At 38.0% G+C, this 20614-nt stretch overlaps 1 protein-coding gene across 2 annotated transcripts in view; it reads left to right on the top strand.

The window, feature by feature from the left end:
- SYT9 (synaptotagmin 9) overlaps positions 1–20614 on the top strand; it is a 133516-nt gene that overhangs the window by 59526 nt on the left and 53376 nt on the right. For both annotated transcript variants that reach the window (XM_063438304.1, XM_063438303.1), the window contains exons 2-3: positions 4498–4840; positions 9820–10366. In XM_063438304.1, coding sequence (XP_063294374.1) covers positions 4498–4840; positions 9820–10366 — 890 coding nt within the window. The remainder of the gene's footprint in view (positions 1–4497; positions 4841–9819; positions 10367–20614) is intronic.

The following is a 20614-nucleotide window of genomic DNA, read 5'->3' as shown; positions in this document are numbered from 1 at the left end:
CAATTATTTTATTTTGCCCTACAGTTTCATAAGTTCATCTTGGATTCAATTTTAAATCCCAACAATTCACACTTTATTGAACAGCCCTGTTTGTGAGGCACTGGGTGCTGGATATTTTAGGCAAAATAGGAAAAATATTGGGGGGAAAAAACACCAACACTGCTATTTACCCAGCTTAACTATTTTGGCCAAAAAATGTAATTCCATTGTCCATTTTGTGAATAAGCCTGTGGCGGAACACCTGGCACCCCGACCGGGTGCCTCCGCCAATTGCTGCTTCCTAGTGCTCACCTAGTACTCACCTAGTACTCCAAGCACTGCACCAGACACCATCAGCACTGTAGTCCCAACTCCCATCATTGCAGCTTGGTTGGGGTCTCGTCATACCTTCTCACCTTGGGCCAAACTCCTGGATCCAGTTCCCAGTGAGAAGACCTCTCCTCCAAGAGAGTCTACCAGGTATGGCAGTGTAGCGCTTACAAGAGCTAGTGATTATAGCAATCCAAAGAACAATCCCAACAGCGGGGATTATAGCTGGTATAGCTGTTCCCTACAATCATGAGACGAGGCTCTGAGTTGAGGGTAAGCAGGTACTCATTTATTGGCAGCAACAACCGGCCTTATATGCAGGTCCCCATGCAAAGCTTACACACAATTACATTGGCTCTCAGGTCCAAAACACTCCTGTAGCGGATTGGTACCGGGCTGTCCCACGACATGTATGAGAATAAGTGTATTTGGTCGTATGGCTGGTTTAATGTGTATGTACATGTATAGAAAGCATGGTATCCGGGTATAATGACAGTCAAATGTATGTAAAGAATTGTATTCCTCTAGTTGTTCGGTAGAATCATTCAAATAAAACAAGGGAATGAAACTACCGAACAACTAGACCACCCCGTGTAAAGTGTGCCTTCAATTACCGTTTGCAACAATGTTGCAAACGGGTAATTACCTATTCCTGCAGTGTGGTCTTTGTTCTCTGGGTGGCCGCCATTCGGATGCGAACACGTGGCGGCGGCCATCTTAAACTGCCGAACAGCGGTGTTTTGCCGTCGAGTGTCTGGAACCAAAATCGGACACTTGACTAGGCAAACACCGCTGAGACCTCCAGACTCCTAATACTTCGTGGGGAAACTACCGAACGGCCCGCCGTTCGGTAGAAAGAACCCCACAAACTAGGGGATTCATCCGAATCCCAGTCAGGCCACTTAGCAGTAATATTTCACCCCTTTGCATTCGCCTGTTTGTGACCGACCGCAGGGCCAGAATACATGGAACTGTTTTCGGATACTTTACCTCTGCGGTCGGTCCAAACTTCAAAGTCCCATAACTCCCGAACGCTTCATCCGAATGGGCTAATTTTTAAGTATGTTGGTCCCCCAGAATAGAGCTATCTGGGGATGTTGGATTTGTGGATGTACCCCAAGTATTTAGGGTACATCCAAAACTCGGGGAAAACTGTGTACACAATAAGGGGATTATGATGCTAGAGGAGGGGAGGAGATCTGTGGGAGGTTACTACTTAGAGATTGGATAATGTCTTAAGTGATAGAACCTCCTCCCTTGCATGGGAGAGGGCTTTATAAGGAACTGTGGAATAAAGCTTGTCAGACTACTCCTGAAACTGTGTGTCGTCCAGTTATTGGGATTGCGATGGGGATACTGCTGTATTACTTTACCTGCTGGAAACCTTGCCTGTGGACTTAACATCACCTTGTTCCTGAGCCTCACTGGGATCTCTAGTGGAGAATAGCTGTGCAAGATCGGCTCTCCGCTACAACTCCCATACAAAATAGGTCAATCCCTCCCCTGTTCCTGAGAGATAATTACTTGAGTACACAAGCATATAATTAAATTATCTCTCAGTACAAGAAACATGCAATACAACAACACCCCAAAAGTACCCCTAAAACACATGGATACCCCACAAATCCCCTGAGAGACACAATCTGGGGGACCAACATATCCAAAAATCACCCAGATCACCCAGATCGGTTCAGGGGTTTGGAATTTCCATGGAAGTCATAATTTTGACCGACACATGGTCCTATGCCCAAAACAATTCCAGGGAATTAGGGCCAACAGTCGGTCTCTCTTTATGGAGTACAAAAATACTTAAATCACATACGTTTTTAAAGGGCCCGTAGTCTTTTGGCAGGAGGCTGGCACGCAGGCCCCTCCAAGAACATGGGACAGAGACATTTCTGCCAACGGAATAAGTGGAGCTTAGTAATAGCCCCTACTACTACTATTGTGCGGACATTACTCGGATTTGCCCATATTGGATATGCTTTTAACACTTCCTTTCTTACCAAAATAATTGAAATAGATTGTTTTTTCAAGTGTTAAGGCTTGAGGAGCATCTGCAGTCTTTTAGGGTTGTCCAAAAGGTAGATCCCCAGATGTTTTAAAACTACAGCTTCCATGATGCTTTGTCATTCTAAAGGCATTCTAAAGAAATGCAAAGCACCAATGGGAGTTGTTGTTCTACAGCATCGAGGGATCTACCTTTTTGGCACCCCTGCTCTAACTGATCCCTGTGCTTGCTGAAGTGCAGCGCAAGCATCCGTTTTATAGGCTCAGCACAAATCAAGTAATATTGCTTATTTTCTTGTTTGGGCAGACAGTTCTAGAACTGCTGGGTGCACTATTTTGCACTATTTTGAACAAGTATTCAAAAATGATGGTTATTTAGTCTTAACACATAGTCTTGGAGATTCTTTTCATTATGAACTTCAATTCATCTGAATTTGGACTGATGAGGTGAGTCCCTGAACATTAAGCCGAAATGTAGCTGGGTCATGACCCAAACAAAATGTGTAATGGCAGCGAATGACCCTCTTGATTCATGATTCTGATTTCCCTGAGTGGTGACAAAAATAAGGATGTTTGGTGTGGAACAAAGATGATTAAAGGCTTGAGGACAGTCACTAAACGCTTATTTTAGTGATGTTTATGGTAGGAATGAGTGTAATTAACCATTTAACACACAAAGAAATAGTCTGAGGTAATCACAAACTGTTCACCCATTCCTAGAACATGCCATCTCCAGCTATTTGTGAATTTGGTTGTTGCTACACAAAAGATAAATAAATCGGTACATTGACTGTTCCATTAGGCAAAGCTTTCTCCTTGCTTGACTCAATACGCTGATCATTCATAAGATGCATATTATGTCGCTTGCCAATGCTACGTGTTAATGCCATCAATATTTGTTGGAATGCAATTCAATGGATGTCTAAAAGTGTGGCGATGTTTGGGTTGCTATAGAAACCACATGTAATGGCTTATCTTCCATTCATTACTTTCTGTGCTGTGTGCCAAAGAGTTTTTAGCTTGTAATCAGTCAACATCATCGAAAACCTGTTTATTGTATCCTCTTTGTTGCGTGGGTTTTTTTTTTCTATAGTTTTCAACAAAACTATGGACTATAAGATAACAAGAAAGAATACAAAAAAAGACAACATACAGTACAATACAATACATCTGGAATTCTAGAAATTGATTATTTGCCGGGCTTATTCACTAAACACTGAACTATATCAAGTTAAAAACTAAATTGAAATGTAGGCAAAAATAGCCACATTTAATGGTAGCTGAGTATGAAAATATTTTTAAATCAGCTATTTGTGCCTAACTTTGGCAATGCACTTATCAGATCACTACAATGCATTGTTTGTTGAATAACTCCAGGTTCTCAGTCTTAAAGAGTCAGTCTAAGGATCATAACAACTCTAAATGATTTCAAATGATTTCAAAGGTTATATTATATAGTGCCAGCATCACAGCACTCCTTCAGAATCTCAGCGGAGAAGGACTTATCTTTGTGCTTGCTTCTATATCTGCTCCTACATGTTGAGATGTTCCATCTGTCTGTATGTCTGTCTGTCTGGTCTGTCTTTTTCTCCACCTATCTAACCCTCTGTCTGTCTGGTCTGTCTTTTTCTCCACCTATCTATCCCTCTGTCTGTGTATCTTTTTCTCCACCTATCTATCCCTCTGTCTGTCTGTTTGTCTGTCTGTCTTTTTCTCCACCTATCTATCCCTCTGTCTGTCTGCTTGTCTGTCTGTCTTTTTCTCCACCTATCTATCCCTTTGTCTATCTGTCTGTCTTTTTCTCCACCTATCTATCCCTTTGTCTGTCTATCTTTTGCTCCACCTATCTATCCCTCTGTCTGTCTGTCTTTTCCTCCACCTATCTATGTGTGCGTGTATAATTCAGGCTTAATCTCAATGGTAAGATGGAACAGATATTACATTTGTTAAACATAAAAAATAGTGTGCTGTAAATGTGTTATACAAAGAAGCATACCAGGATCTGCACTGGGGTTAGACAAATTAACAACACTATATCTAAACTGTAGGGATTGGAATGCCTGCCCTATTTGGCTTCTATTGGCACTTCATCTGTTTTAAGCTAATTGTAACATGATGCACTGATGGCAAAAGCTGTATACAGAACTAACATTATTTTGTGTCTATCTCTTAAAACAGATGTCTCGGTGAGTTTGCTGTCACTACTGGTCACAGCCTGTGGATTGGCCCTTTTTGGTGTATCTCTGTTTGTGTCCTGGAAACTTTGTTGGGTTCCTTGGCGAGAACGTGGCTTCAAAGGAAGCAAGGAACACGAACACTTAAACTACGCCGATAGTGACACTAATGAGCATGACTACAGTGACAATTATCTGGGACAAGCCCCACTCTTTCCGGAGTCATCGATGAAGATCAGTCATACCTCTCCTGATATCCCATTAGAAGCCAAGACTGGTGCCAAGGAGAACTGTGTACACAATGCCCGCATGCATCGTCAAATCACGGAACCAACATCTTCTGCTCGGTCAGCATCTTATTTTACTTAAAAATTGTAGATTAGAAGATTGGAGATTAGTATTGGAATAGAACATATTTTTCTAGGGTCTTTCTACAATTCCCATTTAGGGGGCCTCAACATACTACTTTTCCCTAAAAGCTCCCACACTAAACAGTACATATCCTGTTCAGGAATCTGAACCTCATCATTGGTGTCTAGTTGCAGTAGATGCAGAGTTTGATTTTGCCTTGACCCACCTTTATCATTCGTGGATTTCTAATAACTATTGGATTATCATTTATATAACCACAATTCTTTCTGACCTTTACCCTACCTAATAGATGTTCTTATATGTCGATAGTAATGTCTTACCAAAATCTCCCCAATTTATCAATTTATCTGTTTACTGAATACATCCATGAACTGATCAAGGAGGATTCTTTGCTTTACAGGACTAAAATTATACAGAAAAAAAATTGTCAGTAAAAAAACAAGAGTGGTTTCATCACACAGTAGATTTGTGATAAGTGGATTGGACTGCATGGAGATAGAAAAGAATAAATTAAAACTGTCAGTCTCTTTACAGAGACTTGTGCTCTTGGAGCCAATTTGTAAGAGCGAAATCTCTCATGTGCAGTTTTGTGAACTTATGTTTACTTTTCGTAAGAGTATTAGAGCAGCTACAGATTAGATTCATCAGTACCACTACCGTGTGATGAACCTACTACTAGTTAAAGGGATATTATCACTCTGTAATAATAGTATGTGCATTTATTTCCTATAGTTAAAGGGACACTATAGTCACCAGAACAACTACAGCTTATTGCATTTGTTCTGTTGAGATTAATCATTCCCTTCAGGCTTTTTACAGTAAACACTGTATTTTAAAAAAATATGCAGTGTTTATATCACAGCCTGGGGGTACCTCCCTACTAGAGGTGCTTCCTGGGGCAGTGCTGCACACTGTGACTGACATTCAGTGTCTCCACCCTCTGCATGCAGACACTGAACTTTCCTCATAGAGATGCATTGATTCAATGCATTTCTATGAGGATATGCTAATTGGCCAGGGTTGTGTTTGGCTTGGGCTGGCTTTGCCCCTTTTCTGCCTCCTTGACAGTCTCAGCCAATCCTTTGTGAAAGCATTGTGACAGGCTTTTGTTTAACACTTCAGATCATTTCAGCCAAGCAGTCAGATCAGGGGCAGAGCCAGCAGCAGCAGATTGGAATACAAGTACGATTTTACTATATTTAGGGCAGCAAGGAGGGGCCAGGGGAGTTAGATGGTGGTTTTAACACTCTAGGGTAAGGAATACATGTTTGTGTTCCTGACCCTATAGTGTTCCTTTAACAAATAGGTATTTGTGAGGTCTGAAAAAAATCAATATGGAAATCTAATCTTTGTATTACCTTCCATCCTAGAACAAATGCATCAATTTAATAAGGTTTCCAAAGTATTTAACTACAAAAATTTCCAAACACTTTAATGGTGACATTTAATAGCTAAATCATTTGGGAAGTTACTCTAACAGTATAGAGTCATTTGAAAAGTTTATTAAAACGTTTGGCCCCTGTCAATCACTGTTATACGATTTACCCCATTCATCACGAACATACTTGTGTAGAAACAGACACAATGGCTTGGATTTAATATAGCTGGATACGCTCTTCAAATTATTTAATATTTTGGATAAACCTTTAAAATGATGTAACATTCTAAAAAATATTTACGTTTTGTAATATTTTCAAATTTGTATTTATCTTTTTATATATGATATATTTTTAATATTTTACCTTTTTAAAAAGCTTGTCCAAAATTATTAATCTAATTTGAAACGTTATTCCAGCTATACCAGCTTTCCAAATGATTCAATACTGTTAAAAAAAAGTATCCAAATGATTTATCTACAAAACATTTCATAGACTATAATGGTTACTTTAGAAAAGTTTGGAAAACTCGTTAAATCGAAGTCAGTGTTTATATTCCTCTTACTATTCTGCAATGTGTGCCCTTCCCATACCAGGACTAAACTTTTATTTAATTTATTTATTTATTGTGATATAAGTGGCTAAAATTTCAAATCTTTATTTTGATTATATAATGTAAAATCAGTGGGATTTTTTAACTCATACGTCAGTACCCAACATGGGCTCCCAACATTGTAATAGGCACTTTACATCCATCCAGGCCACAGAAAACTCAATCAGCAGGAGAAAGAGTCAGCCTTCTGCACATTAAAAAATGGGGGCTTCTATTTAATGGATAAATTGATCGTTTATTTAAAACACACGTAGCATTTTATTCTTATATATATTTGTTTTTGGGGCTTCTCTTAAAGAAATACTTTTTACAGGGTTATTAACTAAAGCGAGAATTGAAAGTGAATGCAAAACAAATTTCAAATTTAAGGTGAAATTAGCTGAAATTAAGAAAATGAGATATGCTTGCAGTTTGACTTGCTTGGCCTTAAATTCTCCCGTTAGCGTCAACTTTGCAACCAGAAGATTAACATGTCTACCTGTAACAGATTTCAGATTTATACCAGGTAAATGTATTTGTTTACCTAGCAGTAAAGAGGAGAATAAGGACTCGGAGCAGCAGAAGACAGTGTGTCCTATTTATGGAAATTAATGACATCAACAAAAAAACTGGGTCACCATTATTTCTAGATGCAACACTATATTTATAAAGCAGGAAGAAAATGATTAAAATGCTAGAATATAAAGTTGTCTTGTGGAGATATGGAAATTACGCAGTCAACGTATTATAAAACTAGGCTCTTTCAAAATGGCTAGAAGAAGCTGTGCTGAGGTAGGTACGCGCAGGTGCTGAGCTAGTGTTGGTTTATGCTCCTATCATCTTCTTGCGATTTCTTGTCTTGGTATGAATGATAGGAATTTACGCACAAATCATGTCTGACCTCTGATGATTAATTCTCTTGTGAAATACAATCCCCCAAAAAGTTAGCCTCTTCAGCTATAGAAACATAGACAGTTGTGTAACTCATAAGGTGAACCAATCTCAGGTCACTTGTCAAGTTACTATCAACATCTTCCAAGAATAGCCAGACTTACAATACTACGAAAAAGGAGCATAGCTCAACATCAGTGATGCAGGACAAAGTCTGGTCCACCTCAGTTGTCTATAGAATTAGATGGTGCTATGGGTTAGGGCAGGGGTAGGCAACCTTCGGCTCTACAGATGTTGTGGACTACATCTCCCTTGATGCTTTGCCAGCAATATGGCTGTAAAAGCATTATGGGAGATGTAGTCCAAAACATCTGTAGAGCCGAAGGTTGCCTACCCCTGGGTTAGGGGGTGTTTAGAGAGTCACTATAGTTAGTATTAGGGGGATGTTAAGTAGTCTCAAAGTTTTTGGTTAACTCTAAATACAAACAGAGACAGAGCCACTTTAATGACAATTATGTGGCAGCAACCCATTGTATGAGACCATCCAGACATGGTCAAGAGGTTTAACTGTTGTTCAAACAATATATGATGGAAACTAAATTTGATCTAAGTGACTTTGACCATCAAACGTTTATTGGTGACAGATGTGGTTGTTCCTGGTCTGCCTGGATTTCCCTGAGGAACGAAATATAAACAATGAAATAAAAGATAAACTAGGAAATTAAAAAAAAAAAAAAAAATCATAACTATTTAAACATCTATAACTATGCTCAATTATATTTAAAGTGATCTTTGTAGAAGCATAACTGTCTCTTTAAAGATTGTATGGATTATTTTACTATTTTTAAAGATATACTTTGCGCTATGCAATGGCATTCGCTTCAGATACAGAATTTAATTTGATAAATCAGCAGAATATTCTCATCTGTCTCAGCTTGTTGGTCTCACTGTGACAGGAAGTGACATAATGGACCAAGAAATTAGATTGAGTAGTATGCAATGCTTGATGATCAGGACACCTTAAAGGAAGAATCCAGACACATAAAGCTTGAATGTGGGGCCCTTAGGAATAATGAATGGGCCAAGCAAACTCATGGCTCTGTGCCCCTGTCTTTTTGCTGGGCCATAGGTGGTGGCTGAAAGATGCTTTATTGTCAACTCTGCTCTGTACTGCTTGCATGGTAACATACAAATCATTTTTTTTTGCACGTAGAGAGCACTGTGATATTTCTGGTGAAAACAGGACAAAAAGATACAAATGAAGAGAATCCGTAGCGGTGCAGAAAAAAGCTTGTAAATACCTAAAATAAACCACTATCTTTTAAGAAGATATGGCACAGTGAGGGGTCAGGGGCTATTCTATACATTTCAATAACGAAGAGAAATGTCTGAGCTTTCCTTTAAATATAAGGTATTATTTAGTGAGTGTGGCATGTGCATAAGAAGATGGAAGATGGACCTCTGCCATTGTTGATTCATAAATATGACTTGGCCTCAGTCACATAACTACAGTTGTTGCCATTTCTTATCTTTTCATATCTTACATTGATTTAAGATGCTTTCATGGTTGTCTAGCGGTGAAACAAGAGATCTTTACCCAGGAAACCAGTTCTCTCTGCTAGGCTCCTTTTCACAACTCTTCTTCTTCACAGTTGCTATGTTAACGTAATCTATTCCCTACTACACCACTAAGAATTCAAAAAAATCTCTGAAGAAGTTTTATAGTTGCCAAATTGCCCCAAAATTTAGAGAAATGGCCCACGGATTGGTCATTCTGAAATGACAGACTTATTTGTTGTTCAGCATAACTTCAAATTGTACAATGTTTATAAGAAGCTGCCAGGAAGGAGATATACCACACCTTGCCTCCCAAATGTTTCCAAACCTTGCTTTTAACTACAATGTAAGCATTGGTGATGTTTCTTGTGGAAAACAATGGGGTAAATATAAATAAATAGATAAACACATGCAAATTGGTAGGGCCATGCAAAGTTCAGGGTAGTCCCATCAAATATGAGTTAGTCATACTTCATGGCAACATGGTCAAATTCTGTGAATGAACACAAAGTCGTTTACATTTTTCTTCTCTTTCCAGGCACAACTCGATAAGAAGACAACTAAATCTTTCAAATCCAGATTTCAACATCCAGCAATTTCAAAAGCAAGAACAGCTAACTGGGATTGGACGTATAAAGCCCGAACTGTATAAGCAAAGATCAGTGGAAACCGACGATGGTCGCAGAAACAATAGCAAGTCTTGTGGTAAACTCAATTTCATCCTTAAATATGATTGTGATTTGGAAAAACTTATAGTCAAGATCCATAAGGCTGTTGGACTGCCGGCAAAAGATTTCTCAGGCACGTCAGATCCATACGTCAAAATTTATTTACTTCCCGATCGGAAAACAAAACATCAGACTAAGGTCCATCGGAAAACACTGAATCCAGTGTTTGATGAAGTTTTTTTATTCCCTGTTCCTTATAACGAGTTAGCGACAAGAAAACTCCATTTCTCAGTATATGACTTTGACAGGTTCTCAAGACATGATGTGATTGGTCAAGTCATACTGGACAATTTTTTAGACTTGGCAGATTTTCCCAGGGAGAGCAACATCTGGAGAGATATTGAGCATGTCACTAATGTAAGTATAATATTTGACCAGTCCAAAATATGTTTGTTTTTTGTTCAATGTTCTTCAGCTACCGAAGATTAAATATTATTTGCTAATTTTTGTTTCTTTGCTAGTACGCAATATTTCCTTACTATAGGCAATGTTCTGCAAAACCTTCAAACATTTATAGGTTTAAATAAGAATATTTTATAAAATAACTTGCCTGCGTAAAACATTTACCCCTTTTAGTTATTCTCACATTTCGCAGTGTTACAACTTACCATTTAATTGATTTTATTAGGATTTTATTTAAACAATTTACCTAGCACTTTGAACTTTCAAACTATGTTAAACATTTATGCACGCATAGTATTGAAAAATGCATAACTTTTGCACTTTAAGGGAAACTGCATATCTAAAAAAAAAATCACCTTGCTTGTTATTACCTTTTGCCGTTTTTTTTCCAAGTATTTAAAATGTTCAGTGCCAGAACATAGGGGCAACAAGTTCCTATGCAACACTGGAACTGAAAAGGTCCTCCCAGCAAATCCTTGGATAGTACATTCCTGTACTGGTCACACTGTGTCTACGGAAAGACATAATGCTTATCCAACTGGTGTTTATAGCTGCTATGAATATGCATTGTGTCCACGCTGACATTGTTACGGTCTTCAGGCAATAGACAATATATGATATGACTTGCTTTGATCAATAGAACACCAAGTAAAATGTATAGAATATACCCAGATTGGACTAAACCATCAAACAAATGAAAAGCATGCTGCATAAGTCCTGTATAAACTGGTAAGCTTATTTTTATTTAGGTGCCAATAATATCAAAGTTTGACCCCTTGTCATCTCAAATTAGGTTTGTAATTTAAATCTCCATATTCCCATTGATATAATAAAGATAAGACACAGGTAAGTAAATGCTTACAGCTTTAGCAACATCTGCTACGATGCTTAGCCAAGTCATAGACTTTCCAATCATTGAGGGAGATGGGGTTCAGTGGAGAACTACACATTGGTTATATCTGCTCTTAGCTTTAAATACTGAAAGAACTAAACATTTTCATGTCGATAAGTCAAGTGTTAAATCATCTTACATAGAACGTCATGGTCTGATGATCTAATTATCCATCTATTAATTAATTAATGAAATCTAGAAAATCTTTGAGACTTCAAGTAGGACCCTCACACATTGCATTCATACACCTGACCTGCTTTTCAAAGGGAAAATTGTTTTCATTTGACAAAGGTTCATGAACATTTCAGAACTCTGAAGAAACATTTCAATCACCAGAAACACTCTAGCCCACTGTAGTGGATATGGTACCTGGAGTGCCCAGGCAGTGCGGGGAGATTACAGCTAGAGAAAAATTGGCAGCGGGCACAATGAAGACCCCAGGTATGTTGTCAAATCATTCTCAAATGGTTTGACTACAAACCCTGGGAGGTTTCCATGGTAATCCTGGCAACACTGTTACTACAACAAGCTCTAATGCGTATGGTGCCTTGAGTAGCATACTCAAAATTACTTTCACACACCTGACCTGCTTTCCATAGGGAAAATTGTTTTCATGTGACAAAGGTTCATCGACATTTCAGAACTCTGAAGAAACATAGGTGCAGTAGGTTTGTGGTTGTGGGTAATAGTTTGTTAGATATATATATATATATATATATATATATATATATGAGTATACTATAAAAATGAAGGCAGTTTGTAGACCTAAGTGTCACTCTGCTTGCCTGAACGTTAATAAACTGCTGGAGACGCCATGCAAATAGCCTTTACAACATGAAGCCTCCAGGGATTTCATACTACATACAGCGAGGTATGACCATTTGTGAGAAGTCGAAGATTTAATCAGAGCTGAAGTTTTGATTTAGATTTTTTGAAGGCTAGTTTCTTCCTCTAAAAATACAAGTTAACCTCCGGTAATTACATTTCTCCCCAGCTGACTGTTGTACAGGCAGCTAAGAAAAAAAAAAAATCACGATTTTCGCATGTTTAGCAACAAATAATTATCCACTTATTTTTATATTGGTTTTCAAAAACACTAAGGAAATTTGTGAGAGTTCTAAAGGAAGAAGAAGGCTGCTGACGGGGTTTTTTTTTTTTTTCCAAAAATGTTTGACTATTGATATATGTTAATGAACTTATAAGTAGTCCCTGTTACATCGAGTATTGCAGATCTTTGAAACGTTGGGATAGATAACTTCTATTAATGCTAAATATTATTATTAAATATAGTGTAGCAAATACTATACAATCATATCCGATAGAAAAAGATATGGCGTATACGGCGCAGTATACGCCATATCTTTTTCTGTATAATTATTACACGAGGTCTTGGGAATCCTTGTATTGTATACAGCAGCCCTCACTAATTTATTGCACTATAGAGAGCACCTATAACATTTGTTTAATCATATCAGATACTTAAATCCCTATTATTCAAAAATTATTTTGCATCGACAGTGGATAAAACAAATTTAATAAATATATAATATCATAATCGCCATTACATAATTATAAGAAATGTAATTTAAGCCAAGTACAGCTATGTCGACCTAAATCAAATCATGCTAAAATTTAACTTAACTTACATCAATCACAGGATATGTCTTCTTAGTTTCTTGTGCATTTAATAATTAATTTGGTTTACTGAAGATAAAATGCCCTACCAATATTAGAAACATCATTTACTACAAACAGACTGTGAGATTAATGTAGTACGTATGACTGATTAAACATATTTTTTTTCTGATTGATGCGAAGATACATTATTGAGCATTTGGTATTAAATAACCATATTCCATGCTAGATAGATTGATGGCAATGTAATTCCAGCAATTCTGTGTGATTCAAATAGCTTCCAAGATAAATCTGGGTCACACGGCCTCTTGTATAAAAATCCAGTAAGCTCTTAATAGTGTTTGGGTTATCAGGGATGTGTATACGATTGAAAAGCCGTGGTGGATTTTCAATATATTGTACAGATCTTTACTATTCTCTCATCTGTCAACTGATTCTGTGCTATGATTTATTTTAGAAAAGTTAATATTACAAGTATAGGGTTAACCGACACTTTAGGAGTTTACTGAATAAACCAGAGACTGTGATGTAATATTGAGACAACTGCAGAATATAGGGCACGTTTTATTTATGTTTAAAATGCTCAATTCAGCTATTTTTCCATCCTGACTTATATTTTTGTAGTTAATTTACTTATTCTACAAAAGTCACTGAATCAATCACTTTTTGTTTTAATAATGTTTGTAAACAATTTTTTTTTATCTGTTACTGATATTAACATCTTACAATGTCAAACCTGCTTGTGCTCAGTTGTAACACTTGTTACTTGTTACTTGATGACAATAGTATTACAATACCAACAAATTGTCTGGTGCTGTGCAATACACGAAGGTTAAAAACAAGATGATAAATCATGAAACATTAAATAAAATGTAATATATCATTAGTACAGTTTCTGAACATTGGCCCATGGACTGGACTGAGGGGAGTGTTCTTGTGATGTCAATTATATAAAGTAATGTTTTATTTTACAGTGAACGTCTTATTGTGGCTGTTTATCATCAACTGTCATCTATGTATTACGTACTATTTTATTGTGTTCAGAAATAACTATTCATGGCAGATAGTTCGACACAAAAAACAACAATAGGAAGACAGAAAAATACAGCCGCAAACAGAGATATATATATATATTCTTAAAATCCTTCTTCAAATCCCAATAGAGATTTTCTATGGGGTTCAAGTCATGTGACTGTGATGGCCACTGTAGAATTTTTCAGAACTTCTTCTGCAACCATGCCTTGGTGGAAATTGGGGTATGCTTGGGATCATTGTCTTGTAGTGGTATATGTCTTTGACATCTGGCATGGAAGCCTTCTGCATTTAGTACGCGCCTTACTGAGCTCACTACAACATCAGTGCCTCTTGTCACTACATCTTGCTGCAGGTCTTTTGCAGTCACTCAAGGGTTTTTCATATCTGCCTTCTCTGAAATCTGGTTGCATTTTATAGCTTCCTTTTTCTACCCCATCCAGGTAGTGTAACCATTGTTCCTGAAACTTTAAACTTGTGAATTGTGCTTTCAATGGAGGCTCTAGAAACATTAAATGCCTTCATTTTCTTTTTTATATCCTGTTTTTTGTTTGTGAAGGGGATGATCTCTTCTCTCTAGTCATATTTCTAACATGCAGTCAAGTGTGACACTCAACAAACCCCTAGCCAGTTCAGGTATTTCAAGTGTTCCAGCTCAAGCACTTCTGGTGCAATTAATAAAGCCTTTGATTGGTTGCCTCAGGTGTGCTTAAAGGGACACTCCAGGCACCCAGACCAACCCTGCAAGTGTAATTATTGCAGTTTTTTATAAACTGCAATAATTACCTTGCAGGGTTAAGTCCTCCCCTAGTGGCTGTCTACTAGACAGCCACTAGAGGGAACTTCCTGGTCCCTAGCACAGATTATCTGTGCTAGAGCGTCGCTGGACGTCCTCACGCTGTGTGAGGACCTCCAGCGTCGCTCTATTCCCCATAGGGAAGCATTGAAATTAATTTTCAATGCTTTCCTATGGGGTGCGCCAATGCGCATGCGCGGCATTGCCGCGCATGCCCATTGGGACTCCTCGGCTGGTAGGCGGGATCAGTCTCGCCCACCGGCCGACGGAGGAAGAAGGAGGAGCTGCGGAGGAGGAGCAGGCAGCGACGTGGGACATGTCGCTGTCTGAGGTAAGTGACTGAAGGGGTTTTCACCCCTTCAGTAACTGGGGATTGGGGGGTGGGAGGGAGGGAGAGGGACCCTCCAGTGCCAGTTTTGCATATTTGTGCTGTTGCGAGAGATTCTATTAAGGGGGTTGAATAATTTTGAGACTTGAAAAGTCATTATAAATTGCATTTTCAGTTGAATTTGGGAAAACCAAATGAAGTGTTTATTGTGTTGAGCTATTGTGTTGAGCTATTTCAATTGCTTTTGTTTGATTTGTTTATTGCAAACAGCTGAAAGTTCGTAACCTTTGACAATAAACCTGATTTGCAATGGGGGTTGAATATTTTTGATTACAATATATATACAGTTATACAGTACAATACATATATACATACATGCAGGACATCAGTACATACCTAGCCATTAATAAATGGAAAGTTTACCCCTGGTGAGTAGAAAGTCACCCTTAATGAGTGTGACATGGACCCACCAGGTTTGTAGTGGCAAGGTAAATTTTAAAGCCTAGCAAGTGGTAAAGGACTTCAAATATTTATAAATATACATTCTATGTGTAATCTGAAATATATGCCTACAGATATGCAACTGTCTAAATATGATACATTGTACATTATATATACATACACAGATATCTGCCAATACTTTTCCAACATGATAATATTTTACTTCGTAACTGAGCAGAAAAGGTCTCAAGATACTTGTGATTACATGTGCTTTTCCCATTGTTCATTTATGTCCGTGTTGTGTTAGATTGTGCAGATAGCGGCATGCTAAGAAGTCATAGCCAGCAGTGTATCACCAAAAAGCACTGAGAGAAACTGTGTGCAAGAAGTGAAGGGTGCTAATTTGAAAATATTAATACAACCAGTTTTATTTCCTTTCCTACAAAGTGTAAAATGTCACCAATCCCCCATCAACAGAAAATTATCCTTTTACTCTGTGACTATTAATTCTATTTTTATTCAAAGATCTACCATGCTGTGTCAAATAAGTAGAATATCAGATTGCATGAAATAATGTACACAAGAGGAAATTGAATGTTTTAATGGCCCATTTTTTCGAGATGAGCTGACAGATACGATGTTAATCCAAAGGATATAATTTTTGTATTACTCAGCCCTTCACATGGCTACTTTGTTTATTAGACTTACATTAATATAAAAAGATATCCATTTTAGGTATGCCTCTACCTGGTTATTAAACATCAGCCAACTTAACACAGCTACCTCCTCCGGGTTTTTGCCTTTTACAGGAAAGTGGACTTTTCTGAATCGGGGGTAGATTTAATAACATGGTAGCCGGTAACATTCTATAACTTAAACTTTTTAATGAGTGTAGCAGGCTTTTAACAAGTTACCTTTCGTTGTGTGAGTGTAGAAATCAGGAATTCCCTTTAGACTGGAATGGAGATCAATGTTCTATCCTAGGTAGGATCTCACCTGGATGTTGTAGAAAGGGAGGTATCGCAAGTCCAAGAGCTCACGTCATCTTCAACATTTAGATAATTTAATTCTGCAACCTGCTACAGGGAAAAGAAAGGGCCACTGCTTTTCCAGCAAGACCTAGAAACCACAAATTTCTCCATATATTTTATAATCCCTCACATCTTCTACATAAATAAGAGAGAAGGGATAATAACCTGACTTCCTCCATGTTATTATGAGGCTCTGGACCCTCTACTTTATTTTTATTTATATAGTTACTTTCTTTAAACGTTATGCTCATGGCAATCTCTGCAATCTGTGGTGTGTATTTAAAATGATGATATACCCATGCTAAAGTTTTGAAGGGTATTGGGGCAAATATACTTCAAAATGCTATTTACTTACTAGTGTTTCTCTGCAGCTACTCAAGATGTGTTCTGGATGAAGCAACTTCACAGAACCTGCGTCACAATAAGATAATTATTTATTGGAGTTATGCTTTCTCATATTTATTGTAAGAATATATTAAAAAAGCATTTATGGGACCTGTGAGAGAATAACGTCTTAGTTTCACTGATGTCAGACACAATTCCAAGCAGTCCTCAAGGGAGGGAGATACGTCTGGGGATGCACTGTGATTGGTTGACTTTGCAGACATAGAAAAAAGCCATTGTTGTTTTTTATATCAAACCTTCTAACTAATGGACTGGGGGTCAGGATTAGTTTTATTTAGTTGCTCTGAAATTTTTTCTGCATTTTGTGTACTATATAGGACCAAGTGGCTGGGTGTCCAGGGGGTCTTTTAGTGGTAATTATTTGTTTTATAAAGACTTAAAGGGTAGTGCATCTGGGTATTTAGTTATGCTATTGTTGGGCTAAGAGGTTTGAGGACTCTTAGCCCCATTATTATATTACCATCCACCTCACTAACCAGGAGGTTAGGAGAGGAATGGGTAGGAGTAATTTGCCCCCATCCCCCCAGATGATATTGGGATACAGACAGCTCTTTTTTTAAATCATGCCATAAAATCATTACCATGCAGCAGGTTGAGCGAGAGAGACTTTTTTTCCCTATCATATTATATGCTGGGGTCTCACAGACCTCAGACTTAACAATCTCTAATGTAACTGGTAGCAAAAGATGTTTGTTGTTATCATGATACAACTTTGTTTTGTTTTCTTCCAATATCATGCAAACTGTGCATACTTCCTGGGAAAACAATCATACATGGAAAGTTGCAATTTGGGCTTTGATATCAGTTGGAGACATGTCTGTGCGTATGTATTTATTTTCTGGGACTAGTCTGGGAATTCTTGAGCAATTCTAGAGGCATGTGGGACTACGCCTGGTCTATTCCAGTTCTGTTCTTTGCAATTCTGTTAATTTTATCATCTTGTTCCACTATATAGAGATTTTAAGCAGAATTGTCTGTCCTCTACTGCCTTTGTAAATAACCTTTGTATTTAACAAAATATGTTCTGAAGTTTGCAGTGTGTAAGAATGTAAGGAGAACAAAACATTTAGAGAAATATTTATGAAACACTTTGTACCGAGAACTGTGTTTAACAAGCAAAGAGGATACTGTGGGAGATCAAAATGGTGTTTATTTTCAGACATTTCGCTTGAACAAGAGGTTAATACAGGTCTAAGCTCCTGCTATCAACTGCACTTGTGAACAAATGAACCACAAAGGAGAAGTCCAGAATGCCATGGTTGTTGGAGATGAGCCAGACATCCTGTGGCTCTTAATTGCATTCATTTTGCACGTAGTTAGAAAATGTATTTTTTTTTCATCTCCGGAGCTCTCTACAGGATAGAACTGTATAAAATAATCTGAAAGAAGGTGCTTAGCTTAGAGTAGCATGTACGTTTGTTTCTTACCTTACAAAAAAATACATAGAGAATAACATATTAGACATAAAATAGAAAGTTATAAGTATAATACAGTATCTTGAATGGGCATTTCTTCCCAGATACAAATAAATAAATGAAAATCACTGTTTAGATATAGCCCCAATGAAAATGTGCACGCATTTAATTATGTATTTTTTTATTGGGATATATTTAAAAACAGCTTGCAAAAGCTGCAGATCTTTTGTCTGCAGTCTTTGCAAGCCCTCCTCTTCTAATCCCGCCCAGACTTTCTGTGGCTGTCCAATCACAGACTTCCCAATGCAGCTCAGTCTTTGCAAGGCAAGTGCTCTGAGCAATTGCTGCCTCTTGAGTTTAGCTCCACTGAGCTAACCAAACCAGGAAATAAAATTTCCAATTTCTTTGGAAATTTGCACTTTTTGTAAATGAAAAAAGAGGACACATTCTGCACAAATAAAGCACTTTAGCAGACCAAAGTGCTATTCTAGACCGGAGTGTCCCTTTACATTCAGCAAACTAATAGTTAAATGTTGAGCTGCTACGAAACCTAAGTCACTGATACTCCTACTGGGATCAAAACCAGTAAAATACAAAAAAAGAGGGAAAAAAGCACTGTAGGCTTCAATGTACACCCCAGTGCAAAAATAGTGTTTTATTAAAGAAAATAGATCATGACGATGTTTTGGGTCAAATGACCTTTGTAACATGTCTTAAAAAAACAACATAACACTTACCGATATATAAATATACACAAGTGCCATTCCTCCACCCATCAGACAAGCCCAATTCAAGCAAAGGAAAGTCTGCTGTAGAGTCCAATGGGGCTGGCATGCCAAATTTCCTCCTTCCGAAACCCCGTGAAGTCATCACATTGCAGCTGGTCACATCACAATCCAAGATCAGAGCAGGTCAACACAAATCCGCTCTCTAAGGACAGGAAAGGTAGAGTCTTGCTTGAACCAATGTATAGGCAGTTGTCTTAGCAATTCATGTTATCATGTTATGCAAGAGTTCTAAGCCAACATTTTTAGACATCAAAGTTCAAGAAGCTACACGGAGAACATCTAGAGAAACAGGATAATATGTGAACAGCAAAACAAGACTAAAGATGAATTAAACAGGCACTGTTACAGTTGCACACAGTCGTTCTTTCAATGTTCATATACAAGGTGTCCTGATTACATCAAACCTCTCCCTGGGCAATAGCAATTACATTAATTAAAGCACTGTCATACTCATTTTCCATAAATGTTCTATAAATCTTTCTTTATTCAAGACGGGTGAACGCATGTAAAATTGGATTAGAAGCAATAAGTATGGGGTTTTCAGTAATTATTAACAGGGAAGTACAGGCAGGTTCTGCATTGTCAGTGTGTGACACCCACGGATAACAGGTTAAAGACTCCCAAAGCATGGCAGATATAATGTGATACCCAAATAACTGCTTTTCATGTGTATAGCACAGCAAATATAATATACTGAAACCTAGCGAGCATTCCCTCTTTATCTCATCAATAATTTTTGACCTACAAAGTTGTCCAGTGGTTAGACTTAGACTTAGATGAACGATATCCTCAGGAATTGGACTTGAAGACTTTAGCTTCTTTTTAGTATAGAAATGCCATCTTCTCTTTTTAAAGGAGTGTTAGTTATATAGTAAAAGCAGTACTTGTATTCAACAAGTTCAAACTTTCTCATATTGCAGTGCTGACGATCCATAGTGATACACAGCATGTCGGAATCAGGGCTGGCGCTACCTGTAAGGCGGACTAGGCAGCCGCCTAGGGTGCCCCTTGGGAAGGGGCACCGCCAGGAGCGCCGGCCCCCCTCATGCTGCAGCCGCCCGAGCGCTCTGCAGAGAGCCTCAGGCAGCTGCAGCTTTGCCCGGGCTGGTGCGTCCATGAGGGCGCACCGCCCGGGCGCAGCATGAGGAGAGGGGCTGACAGGAGGGAAGGAAGCTCCCTTCTAAATTTTGCCAGTCCCATTTAAGTTTACTACAGTTTAGTGGATGATCCTTTAAGTATGAACTAAATTGAAGTAGGTTTGACGATGAATTATCTAAGAAATTCATTAAAGATTTGGTGAAAAAATTGATTCATTGACTTTAAGATTCAAATTATCCCAAGCATCAATTTTCAAACTTAAGCCTCGATTTAATATTTTTGGATAATCTTTCCAATTGATCACGATCTGTTAGAGAAACATTTCAAATGATTTATCCGCAG

This window comes from Pelobates fuscus, chromosome 12 (genome assembly GCF_036172605.1).
Source record: "Pelobates fuscus isolate aPelFus1 chromosome 12, aPelFus1.pri, whole genome shotgun sequence".
NCBI lineage: Eukaryota > Metazoa > Chordata > Amphibia > Anura > Pelobatidae > Pelobates > Pelobates fuscus.
Note: the sequence above shows the minus strand (reverse complement) of the source record. Positions and strands in the feature narration are given on the sequence as shown.